Raw genomic sequence first — 13,445 nt, 5'->3', positions numbered from 1 at the left:
TAGTATTTTTATAAAACAGAATAATCAATCATAAAGAATTCGTTTCAGGTGATTTAACACATGGTCTTCCTATGACGCCATGCATTCAGCCAACTGGAATGAGTCCGACAGCAATGACACCTGATGTGATGAGGAGTACTCCAATGACCCCCAGCCACCAACAACCGAGTATATCACCGACGCATATGGATGCAACAAGGCTAACATCGGCTCCATAGAGAACAAAGTAGTATGACTTCTATTAATGCAGACCTTTCTAATACAATGGTTGCTGGGTTGCCTCAAATACCGGGTGATCAGGTAATTGTCACCTTCTAGTTTCACTAAAATAAATCACATGATTGCTTGCATATTTATCTTCTATTATTTTTTGCAGGTTTCTTCAATTTTAGATGGTCCTAGAGACCATTCAGAATTTTTTGGAGAAGCACATTCAGATGCTCTGCAAGTTCCTTCATTTGGATTTAATGAGGTAATATTCATTCTACAGCATTCCAAACATTTTTTTTCATTGAAATTGTGAATAGCATATTTATTACACATTGCAAATTTGGAGGCATACCAAGTTGCAAATGTAATCTTTCTTAAAATCCTTGATTGTATTTCCTGCATCTTAACAATATTGGACTTACTTGTGCTGTAACTCAATTTCATTAGTCCACACAATTTCTCCCACAGTTATTTTCTAATGAAAGTTTTTAGTTTTCTTCTGTACATACCGAACTAAATAATTTACTGGCACCTAATAATGATTTTAATTATTTAGAACCAATCCATGCAAATGGCTAACATGGGTTATGATGAATTAGCGGGTGGTAATCAGACACCCCGACCGCCAATGTCTGAGAGAGTGGCGACACCTTGGCATGAAGATTTTGATTTCCCACCTTCTGTAGGACTGGTAATTGTTTCAACTTGTAATTATTTTGTTGTTATAAAGAATTTACTAATGGGTCTTTGCTTTGTAGACTGGAGAGGAACAAATGGTGGATGAAACAGATGAACAATTCGAAGAAAGAGTTCTTAATAAAAGGGCTGCACAGTTGTTTATGTCAGTTAAGACGAAGTTTTACAAGCAGGATCACTTATTTATATCAGACATGGCAAGGAATAATAATCGTAAACAGGTAATTATTATTATATTTTTACTATATATATATACTAAAAAATTATAATGTACAATCAATATTTTATGTTTAAATCACTTAGTATTTTATAATTATTTTCTATCACAGGCAGCACAGAAGTTTTACAGTCTGTTAGTTTTGAAAAAGTTTCAAGTGTTGGATATATCTCAAGAAGTTCCTTGTGGTGATATACGAGTTGTTAAGGGAGTTAAGTTTGATAATCCTACACTATAAGCTTGCAGACAGGTAATAATTTGTTAATTCCATGATCTTAAAGAACATACAGTTTTATCATAAAAGAAATGTACGTATTACGTTTGAATCTAGATATCTTAAAAATGATTACAGTTAAAATTGGTGATATTTTAATTTGATTTATTATGAGAAGTTTATAAATGTAAATAAGAAATGTTGTAATGCGTACTTTTCAGTTTGACCGATTACATAAGGTAATATAAAATTTGAATGAAACCAAAAGAGCCGCAGTACATTTGTGAAATGAATTTAATAAGAAATTTTATTATAGATATAATTTGTAAGTGTATAATTCTATTTATTAAGATAGAGGTATGCATCAGTTATATGAAGCTGCTGCTGCTGAAGTTACATAAACTGAACCAAGTTAGTTTTCTATAAGGTAGAATGAGATTTTAAAGATTCGAAATATTTTATATAACAATTATTTATGTATTTCATCTATTGAAGAATTTGATCTTCGTAATTAATAATTTAGGCTGTTTGTCACAACGTGATGTTTCCTAATAAGTTGTTGACAAATGATGAATTTTTTGATGATCATCAACTATAAGTATTGATCATATTAAAATAAATATGTTAAATTTTTAATATTTATTTGCACTATTTTATATGTATCTTCATCTATTTATCTAAGCAAATTTATATGTATATATATATGTATATATCATGTATGTATTTATGTATATATACATATGTATATTCCACAAAAACTATGTATGTACATATGGATTGAAGGTAAAGGATGCTTTTGATATATTTTTTTTATTCTCATCACGAGGTATACAAATGTATGTTATTATACATAAAAAAGGTAGTCTTTTTTAATAATTCAGAGGTTAATTAGTTAATTGGTATTAAAACAAATATGATGTGCACTTTACCTGCAATCCACCAGTCTGTTTTGTATTCTACGCTGTGTGAATGAATATGTATGCAAGCATGTATATTTACATATGTACAGATGTCCAGGAACTCAACATCAAGTTAAAATATTGTGATACTATTGATTATAACTATCATGAAGAAAAAAGATCTCATGCAGTTTGAAAGTTATGATTTTTTAAGGATCAACAGATGTTTTGGTTAAACCGTAGTTAAACATTTTTTTGGTTATTGTGGTTAATTTTTATTAACCATGAATAACATTTCTAGATTGCAGTCAAAAATAATATCACAAGTTTGACAGAATTAAGATGATTTGTTAAACTATGAATGTAACATTTCAACATTGGTAGACTTTAAAGGCCTTTAAAATAAAATAACGCATAATAAAATAAAGCATGCTGATCAAAGGTTTCACTTAAAAGCTTAATAACTTTCAAAATGCATGAAATAATGTTTTTCTAATTTTTTCATGATAGTTCAATCAATAGTGTCACTCTGTTACAGCTGGATGTTGAGTCTTTTGAATATCTGTATATACATGTATTTGTGTATATATATATATATATGTAGATATGATATACACCTATCCCTCGTTTTACATGGAAGATATGTTCCAGAAAAAAACGTGCAACTTGAAAATTTCACTTTTATATGGAAAAAATGTGCTAAACGAAGATCACTATAAAAGGTCCTTTTAGTCAGTTTTTAATATAATGAATAACAAATACATTAAACAACAAATAAATATTAATATATTTAATATCGAACATATTGAATGAGTTATAGGAAAATAAAAAAAAAGTGTAAAACTTGGGATAGGTATATATGAATATGTATATATGAATATATATTATATGTTTATATGTATATTAGCATATGTATGCAAATTTGTGATAAACATCTCTGTATGCATATGTAAATTTTTATGACAACATTGCATGACAGATATGGGAATAGTAAGCTTATACATATAAATGGTAAAAAAGATTTGATATATTTAGAATTGATACTACCAATAGCCAAGATGAATCATAGTTGGTCATCTGAAATGCTGTCGTTGTAGACACTTTGTCATTTGTTATTGCTGATATATTGTATATGTTATATACATCTTCTATTATCTGTGCCCAGAATTCTAATTAATTTCGCTATGTATCTTATGCACTCAAATGCAAAAATGTTTTTGTCACATATCATTAATTATTTTTATTTACTTCATTTTTTATTTAAGCCATTATTATGATTGAAGTAAAATATAAATTCAAGTTAAGAAAACTTTTATCACTGTGAATATCTTATTGGTACTTGTATTATAGTATTCTTACATGTACCACTATGATATTCACAGCTAGGGGGCTGTAAAAATGGAAACCACTATTTACAAGCTATATAACATTGATATATTTTTTTTAACTTATATGATTAAATTAAACATATCAAAATTATATCTGCAATATTATTGTGAGCGTAAATCACTGATAAATTTTTGTTTTTGGTTCAGATGTATTCCTCAGTCATGGCTAGTAAGCTGTGTGAAATTAGAATATAAATTTGTTCCTTTTATAATTAATTTCTTGTCAATGCATATTTGATCATGATAATGGTTATTACAAACTAGCTCTTATGATATTCTTACCAGAATACAGTTTTTCATAATGGTCATATTTTTTTGCATGTAAATATGATGAGTTGTTTCAACAATATCAGAAGAGGCCCTTGGAAAAATGATTTTATTCTAATAATTAAAATCATATTACTTGTGTTTGTTATTACTGTATGACTTTCAAATATTAGCGCTCAAGCTATAATAACAAGTTTGTTTTCTTTTTAGTGAAGTCAATTTAAAATTTTAATTAATTCATAGTTATTTTTTTATTGACTGCACACATTTTAACATTACGTTACACCAAATCTTAATTGGTGTTAATTGATATAGCAAGTAAAAATTATTTTGCATGTCAAATATTTATTAAAAATACTAGTCAGAACTAAAACAAGAAGTTTGTAAAATGCCTGACCGAGTTATTTTGCTTGAGCGCTATTTAGGTTGGGAGATTTATTTTAAAAAGTATTGAAGTTAAGAAATGCTTTTTTTTCTTTAAAATATAGGCAAGTTTGTCAATTTTAATTGACATTTTAGTTTACATTGAATTCTTAGTTTTTAAGTTAATATATTAATTAATAAACAGAGTTTTGTACGAAACATTATATGGAATATATGAAATATCGAGTTATTAATAGTTAATTTCCCAAGTCTTTGTACCCTGATGTCGCAGAGCTTTGTTTTTGAAATACCAATGTAAAATTTTTTTTAGTAGAGATATATTACAGTCTTATAAAATAAATATGAAATAAATTATTTGACGATTATTATTATAGCTATTCATTTTATTTACAGCACTATAATTTAACCCGGGAGAAATTTAGAATAATTTTGAATATGAAAAATTGCCTTCATATATACTTTCATTTCAGGAAATGTTTATCTGTTAATTTTTAAATAATTTGTATTGAATTTATATTTATATTTTGTTAATATAAAATAAACTGATTATGAGATTAATGATAAGATATATTAGTATCTGAAGTGTAATTGAGCTAATTGTATTTGTTTTACTGGTTTTCTTTGCTAACTACACAATAAAAGATGCTGGTTGATATACAAGGAAAGACGAAGTCTGTAATAAAAAATAACATAGTCCTTATATTATTTTCTAGAAAACATTTATTATTTTAAATAATAACATTACAATAATTATACAAGATTAAAGCCTAAAGTCTAATTGTCTTAAGTTTATACATATTTATATTGTTATTGTCATAAATGATTCATTTTGATGTACGAGTATTTGATTGTGATTATGTAATACTGGTAGAATTTGTATCTAAATGGTCGATTTAATTAAAAATACTGGCTTATATAACATTAACAAATTGGTATAGCGTATGGTACATCTACTGTTTTTTGTTTGTTTTTCGGAATTCTTCGATATTTTCGTAATCGCTCTGATCGGCGGGATGCTCTGAGTTATCGTAATAGGCGTAGTCGTAGCTTGCGTTGTCTTTTTGTGGCTTTGGTGTGTTACTGTTCGGCTCGGATTGTTTTTGCACGGGAGCAACTGCTGGTTGGGCGATTGCCTCTTTCCTTGTGGTTGCCTTAGGACTTACTGAGGTTTTGGCGGTGTAAGCATACGTTGTTTTTTGCGTGGTGTGAATTGAAACAGGCGTACTTGTTTCAACTGATTTTGTTGTCGTTTTGCTTTTTCTTTTCAATTCATTCCCACTGGCGGCGATGTTCTGAGAATGGGCTGTTTTTAGAAACTCACCTTGATCATTTTGCCTGATGTATTCTTCGCTCGAAGATTCGTAGTTATTCCTGGTATTGTATACAGGTGTTGTTTGGTAGAAGTCGTCTTGGGAGAACTGATTTGTAGCTCTGCTTGGCACCTTATTGTAATTATTGCTGTTGTCGTAGTATTGCCTGTTATCTGTTACCTCTTTTCGGTTTTGGTAGTAGTTGTCTTTAGCATCTTCGTACTGCTCCGGTCGGTACTGACCATCGTCGTATTGGCTTTCTTTTGCTGCTGGCGAGTATTTATATTGGTTTGCCGTCGTTTGTGCTTGATTAGGTCTGCTGGTGAATCCTTGAGGAAGCGCAGATGTTGAGAATTGATTGTTATAATATTGGTTCGGACTCGAATTGTATTGATTCGTGCTCACGGAGCTTTTAAATCCCGAAGGGCTTTGATTTGTGTTGAATTGATTTGGATTATTATTAAATTGTTTGTTGCTGACGTAGTATTGATTATCTGTTGATTGTTGTTTATTTGTTGAGTACGCATATTCCGTAGTCTTATAATTTTTGACTGTAGTGGGTTTAGCTGTTGTTGGGAGGTAGCTGGATGCAGCAAAACCGTTTGTGTACTGTGGTTTTAGAGTAGTAGAGCTGGCGGGGGTCTTTTTCGGTACGGCGCCAGTTAAGTCGCTTGGTTTATAAGTGCTTGGGGCTGTAAATGGTTTAGGTGTGCTTTGCGAACTGTATATTTGCGAGACCTTGTTATAAGTGGTCGGTTTGAAAGTCGTCGGGCTGTATACATCTTTTGGTACCAACGTGGAGAATTTCTTTGTTGTGGCCGGAGTATAATTGTCTGCGTTTGTTTTGCGGCTTAGAGTTTGGTATTTATCGAAATACGGTAATGGTGTTGATGAGGTATAAACTTGGCTCGAGTATCCCGTACTCGGACTCGATGTGGAAATTTCTTCCGGTTTACGCAATATTTTGCGTTGTATGGTCTTTTTCTTTACCAGTTGATTTTCATTCTCAATAACATGTGCACTTTGTTCTTCTGGCTGGTTTTGCGCGGGCCTAGTGCGTACTCTAACGTTTGACCGTTGGAATGGTTTTGGATCGCTTTCAACTTTGGGTGTCTCACGGTAATCTTCTTCAACTTCTTTGCCATTATTGCGATTGTTGAAGAAGTTGGAACTGTGAGATCCACGGAAGATGTCTTGTGAATTGTCCTGAATATAACGCGGTTTCTGCGTCGTCTGTTGCGGCGGCGAGGTGACGGCAACTGTGCTGTATTGATTCTGATATTGGTTGCGCGCAATATTAGGGTTGTACTGGTTGAATAATTTTGCCTTGGCGCTGTTTGCGTCTCCTCGTTTTTGATCCACTTTTGGTTGTTTGCTAAGTCGGTGATCGCCAGTTTCAGCCCGTTGAAGATGGAATGGCGCTTCTTCTTCGTAGGCGAATGGTGCTCTCTTGCTTTCTACATCCGATGAAATTCGGTACAGATCAAAATTGTCGCTGCTGTAGTACAGTGTTGTCGCTTCGCAGTCGACATCACCCCAGTCAGCACAAATTTGAGCGTCCTGATCAAAAGCGGTTCCATTGGGACATAAAAATCGGAAATCTTGAACCTGAATAATAAAGTATATTTATAAAGATTGTCTGCTATTGAAAATTTGGAAATAGAAAAAACTAGATACCCCAACGCCGGCGACTTTGACGCACACGTGAAACATTTGACATTGCGTTTCACTATCGGCATAGTAACCACCTAATATTTTATCTCGGCAGGTGAATCCCGTATCAGGCATATTTTCCAAACTGTAAGTGGGGTAAGGCCGATTGTTGAGGAACTGTGTCATCACACATCCGCCAAAGAAAAACACACCTGAAAGGAAAATGAACTATATGAAAATAATATATGTGGAAGAGGTAATTCGAAAAAATGAAAAATTAATTAGTTAACGAATATACTCATAGACATTTTTTAATTTGACCATGATGTTTAATGTTAGACATGTTAACTTTTACAAATGTTATTTTTATTCTTGTTATATGTTTTTTATATTTATTCAGGATTATCTGTAAATGTATTAATGATGTTTTGATTATTTCAGGATCTGCAATGTTTTTTGGATTTAGGCTGTAAAGAAAAGGTGCTAAAAAAATCCACACATTTAGGTAAGTATTCAATTTATTTAGGATCTATATTATGTAGAGATTTTAACACTTTCGACTCGGGAGTCGGACTGCCAGTCGGTACGCTGCGCTCGGAATATTATAGTGCTATACTTATCTATCAACTCGGAATTTTTTTTGTATCGGATTTTTTCAAAATGTGGTTATATTGCTTTTAAATATAGTTTTTATGATAATAAAACAGAAAATTTTGAAAATTAAAAATAATTGCACTCTATATTGTTTAAAAAATCATTTCTTTACAGATCTTTATTAGAATTATGGGGATCATGAGCTAATAAAATAATTTTGTTATATATTTATTTATAAAATTAATAAATCAATCAACAAATGAATGTAATAGTAAATTAATTTTTGAAAAATAAAAAAAAAAATAAATGTAAATTTAGTTTGCGACGAGTCGTCGCCGACACGATTTGCCGCCGGAGCGGCGGCATCCGAGCTTAACGGTAAAACATATCATGCCGCTGGACGGTAAAATGACTTGCAAAAGGCGGCATCCGAGTCGAAAGGGTTAATAATATGCATATAATTTTATCGCACTCAAGTTTGTAAGTTTCAGGCTCCATACTGATATATGAGGCTCTGAAATATCAGACTCTATTCATTTCGAAGACGTAAGATTTACTTGCAACAGAACATCTCACTATTTTTATTTGTTTTTTTTTTTAATTCATTCTCATATTCATATTTTGAATATTTTGATTATTTATTTATATGTACAAGATTTTGCAGATGAATATCTGAGAAAAGAAATTTATAATAACTTTTCTAATAATATTTATGTTTCTGCAAATTGATGTCGTCAATGTAGGTTTTAAGCATAACACTTGGGCGTTTAAATGATGTTTGACCCATAAACTATATACGCGGACATAACGACGTCATTACATATTATAAGATGATCATTATTGGTTTCTCGTATAGTGTTAGAAATTCTCGTAATTATATAACTAAAAGAGAAATTGCTATTGGTGATATATGACAATGGCCATATTTAGAATCTGTTTACATGATATTATGTAAATGTAAATAATAAATAACTAAATTTAAAGCGCTCAACATCTTTATTGCTTTTGTTAGGTTTTTTATTGGCCTCGTTATAGTTTTTATTTACATACAATATTCTTAACTTCGCGAAGTAAAAGTTTGTGATTTCGCTTGAAAAATCGATTTGCTAATTCTGAATCGTTTGATACCAAAAACGGCTGCACCGATTTCGAAAATTTAAAGGCCATTCGACAAGGACTCACTTTAGTTAGTTTCTAGAACTTCAAAAACTGTCAGAAAAAAGATATCAGTTGGAAATCGTGCTGATTAATTTTCGATAAATATAAACCATTGACAATTTTAATTTTAACACGTTAATCACCATGATAAAAGAAATATTTTCACATGGTAACATTATTAGATAATTTTGTTAGAAGGAATCTTAATGTATCAAATAATTTATATTAAAAAATGTGATTATTAGAAGGCAACCTTTTCGTTCTATTACTCTATCAACTTCTATGAACAAAAAATAAAAAACATCGAATATTATATTTATGTTGTTATACTATTATATAAATTGTACATGTTATGTATTGTTATATAATAATATACATAGGGTTAATTATATTCGGCAAAAGTGGACTAACCAATAAATATCCTTTTACCTTTGCTGATGTTTTAGCGCAAAACTATGAAAAATATCCAAAAGCCCAGTGATTTTTGTCTATTGGATAAATTTTTCATAGTGCAAATTAAGGTACAATTTCATATACATAAAACTTATCCTAAAGTTAACACTAGATTTACGGATGTTGATTATATACCTATTTTTACTGAAGTGAGCCAATTTGGATCATACAATAAAATGGAAAAAACAGGTTCAACGCAATTAAAATGAAATGTTTATTGTAACAAAAATATAATAAACATTTTTTACCATTTGATCAAGTATAAGGTTGTCAAATAACTCCCTTCCGCCTTTTTGTATTATAAACCAAGAGCAAAAAAGCGGAAGGGAGATATTTGACAACCTAATACATCGACGCCATGCTTATATGTACGAATGTATATAGTTTTATATGCATATAGTCATCAATTTTTTATTCAGTCAAATTGGTTTAGTTAAAAAACCAAAACAAAAAATGCGGTTGCCTTCATAGACATTTATAAATTTTTTTTATAATTTTTTTTATTAATACCTGCACCTATACGGACCATCAAGGGACGTCCGTATATGGACATTTAAAATTCAATTATTTTTTTTATTAATTTAATTAATTTTTTTTTCTAATTGTAAATAAGACCATGAGCTCTCCGTCTATATCGCAAAGGAATAGAAATTGCAGAATTGATGTTCTTTAGTGTAACCTTTGACCTGGCTTCATCCTTTGTGTAGGAGTAACCTTTATGGAAGTTATATGACCAGTCGATAGGTTAGATCGCTCGCCCAATACCGATTTCTCATGGCATTTTAAATATATGTTATTATTTGACACAATTTGACTCCGATAGCGCTGTTTACATTTGAAATAAACATGTAAATAAATAAATACACCCTCTGTAGGTAGTCGGTTGGAAATTGCATGAATTATTTGTCAGACGTCGGGCAGTGTTTATCAGTCGTTCTATACATAATCATTGTTGGAAATAAAATTATACGGGGATAATGACTTTAAGTGAGATTTAATTTGATCAGTTAAAATTGTGCAAAGTGTTGATTGTGAGGTGAAAATTAAATTTCTGTACGTAGCAGAGTTGTAGTGTGTTTGTTGATTGGATCAGTTAAAATTTGGCTGAGATGTAATATCAGGGCACATCGGAGACCAATGTAAGTGTTTTTTTTATCACATGATTTACAACTGTACTTAGTAATAGAAACAAAATTTAATTGCCACCCAATTTTGTGGCCAATTTCTTACTAACCGAAAACTACTACAGAATGTTGACCACTAGATTTTAAGTCGATGAGTTGTTCTTCGTGGGAACTAAATTAACATCTTAATTTTATTAACTAAAAGAATACATTTATTTTTATATTATGATTATTAAAATTCATAATTATTTAATTAAATTATAATTAAAAAAGTGAATAATGGTAATAAAACAGCAACGGGTATAGTAAACAAAGGCGGGAAAGGTAATCATTGGTTTGTTGTTCTCTCACACCATGGACCTACTATTTATTGTTATTATTATTAACTTCCCATAGGGAAAGTTATAGTGATGGACCGAAAATCAAAAAGGCCGATTTTTTTTTTGCATATTTTCACGTTTCAGAGGTTTCTGAACATTTTGGCATACCTCAGAAAAAATGGATGTGTGTGTGTGTTTTTTGTGGCCGCATTTTTTCGTCCACGTTTTCGGGCGCACGGATCAACCAATTTGAATGGTTAAAAAAAATCGATTCCTATTGATAGGGAGATGTGCTGATTAGTTTTTGGCAAAGGCAGGTTCAGCCGTTACGGAGATACGGAGCAAAGAGTGCAGAGAATAGAAAACGAATTTTTGAGAGAACGTAGTATCCGATTTGACTGATCCAAAAAACATTCAATTTGTAATGACTGGGAGAAGTGATGATTAGTTTTTGGCAAATGCAGGTCCAGCCATGTCGAAGATACAGAGCTAAATGTACAAAAAATTGCAGTTTTTGAGAGTACTAAGCATGCGACTTGAATGATTCAAAAAACTTTTTGCTTGTGTTGACAAAACAATTGCTTTTGTAAAAAAAATTATTTTTTTTTCAAAAAAAATTTTTTTGTCTATCGAAAATAATTCAGATTTCAATTTGAATTTTGCAAATCAGATTTCATCAATATTTTTTTTAAAATTCTAGTTCAAAACTTTTTATATTTTTTCGCTTTCAACCTTTGTATAAAATTCATTACAATTTTCTTTATAAAAACATTTATATTTTCAAAAAAAATATTTACTATAAAAATATGATTCTCAAGTAAATTCGATAAGGACTTCACCAGGCCTAACCGTTTTTGACGATTCGAATGAGACTTTGAATAGTGATCATACTAAAATATATAAGTGTTTTATTTATGAAAATAATTATTAATAATTAATTAAAATTGAATATATTATTAATATTAATATTAATTTTTGTGATAATATATTATTTGAAAGTTCCATTTGATGAGCTCCATTATATTATTACCCAATTACCCTATTTGAATTGATGCTGCAAAAGTGAATAGTGCACGCGCTTCTATGATTTATAATTTATAATTTAATGACTAGAAATATTAACGCTAATTAATATAAAGCTATTCAAGATGATTGCCCAAGTCCATATAAATTCTATAATTATTTCTCCAGTTATCATTGAACTGGATGAACTTACATAATCTTTCGATTGTTTCGATGTGAACTCTCAAATATTAGCATGGGAATCCGTATATCAGTTCATAAGCAATATCGTACATTTTAATTCTGTCAAAATAGTGAATGAATGAGAATAACAAACATATTTTCGAAAGTCATGCGATATTAATACAAGGCCGTTCCCACATTTGTTAGGGAAAAAAAACTATTGGGTTCTTATACGATGGTAATAGATATTTTTCTAAGCGCACGAGATACAGATCGAGAAATATTTAGTTTTAATAATTATTTTTATAAATAAACCACGTTTATATAGTTTAGTATGATCACTACTCAAAGTTTCATTCAAATCGTCAAAAAAACAAAAATTAGACCTAGTGGAATCCTCATCGAGTTTCATTTCATGGCTTTTAAATCTTTGGAATTGGTGCAGATTTAATTCTGACTAAAGTTCTAATATAATTTAAACAAATAATTTCCTCGAATATTTCATTACGATACGGGAAGTTCCAGTAATTTGCCTTAAGGCACGGTTTCATGTACCACTAGTTTAGATTTTTTAATGGTTATAATATATTTTTAACTTAATACAGCAATGCTGATTAGGTCTATTTTCAGAACCATCTTATATAAATATTAATTTTAAATTATTTATTTACTTATGCATCTTCTGAGCCTTTTATTAATTTTACATAGGTATACTAATAAGTAGCTGTATGATGATTTATGTATATAAAGTATTTTTATTGTAGTGCGATACTGTCCAGTTTTATGATTTCTTCATGTTTATAATATTGATGATTTGATCCCAAATGACCTGTTATACCTTTCACTATTAGTTTATTGGCAAAAATACTATCGTATCTTGATTTGTACAAATTAACAAATGTTACAAACAAATATGCTTCTTTGATTCGAATTCACTCCTGTTAGAAAGTTTTGGTCATCGAGTAATAAAAAACATTTAATGAAAATGACAATTGATTAAGTGAAATAAACATGGTTCTATAATATCTAAACTGTTTTTAAAAATTTGTGGTTAATTCGTAAAGAATAAATGATTGAATATGCGTGCATAATAGGATATTTTCAGGCAGCTAAAACGTATTTTGAAAAGAGTTTATAATTTTTGAGTTAGTATAAATGAATCTGACCATTTTTTCAATATTGGCATCTATTTTCTTAAAGAACATAGGCAAATTTTTTGTAGTTCTTAATATATCTAAATCGGATGCCAATCCAGTGATTGGACGTCCAGGCACCTGATGAGATAACTCAACATTTTAATTTTAATTTTAATTTTAATTTCATGTTCAAAGATTTCTAAGCTTTGCAATAAAAAAAATGGATGTATGAATGTT

The 13,445-nt window shown here is 30.2% G+C and overlaps 2 protein-coding genes across 4 annotated transcripts; one reads left to right on the top strand and one right to left on the bottom strand.

The window, feature by feature from the left end:
- Nucleotides 1–225: 225 nt before the first annotated feature.
- LOC113378109 (double-strand-break repair protein rad21-like protein 1) lies at nt 226–1,852 on the top strand. Of its 3 annotated transcripts, none has more exons than XM_026618632.1 (6): nt 226–300; nt 377–472; nt 767–901; nt 969–1,127; nt 1,236–1,373; nt 1,559–1,852. In XM_026618632.1, the coding sequence occupies exons 1-5, from the start codon at nt 232–234 to the stop codon at nt 1,359–1,361; spliced, it is 585 nt and encodes a 194-aa protein (XP_026474417.1). In that variant the 5' UTR covers nt 226–231; the 3' UTR covers nt 1,362–1,373; nt 1,559–1,852. The 3 variants fall into 3 exon arrangements, with proteins under 3 accessions (XP_026474417.1, XP_026474418.1, XP_026474416.1); XM_026618633.1 differs by having other exon boundaries at nt 1,689–1,740; XM_026618631.1 differs by having other exon boundaries at nt 1,236–1,852.
- Nucleotides 1,853–5,172: 3,320 nt separating this feature from the next.
- Nucleotides 5,173–7,546, bottom strand: LOC113376359 (homeobox protein 2-like). Its single transcript, XM_026616264.1, has 4 exons — nt 7,537–7,546; nt 7,263–7,450; nt 6,846–7,193; nt 5,173–6,791 (listed from the first exon to the last, which is right to left on the bottom strand). Exons 1-4 carry the CDS (start codon nt 7,544–7,546, stop codon nt 5,226–5,228), a joined length of 2,112 nt encoding a protein of 703 aa, XP_026472049.1. The 3' UTR covers nt 5,173–5,225.
- Nucleotides 7,547–13,445: the final 5,899 nt, after the last annotated feature.

This window comes from Ctenocephalides felis, unplaced genomic scaffold, assembly GCF_003426905.1.
Source record: "Ctenocephalides felis isolate EL2017-DRISC unplaced genomic scaffold, ASM342690v1 CF-g0.4_SCAFFOLD_01886, whole genome shotgun sequence".
Classification (NCBI taxonomy): domain Eukaryota; kingdom Metazoa; phylum Arthropoda; class Insecta; order Siphonaptera; family Pulicidae; genus Ctenocephalides; species Ctenocephalides felis.
Note: the sequence above shows the minus strand (reverse complement) of the source record. Positions and strands in the feature narration are given on the sequence as shown.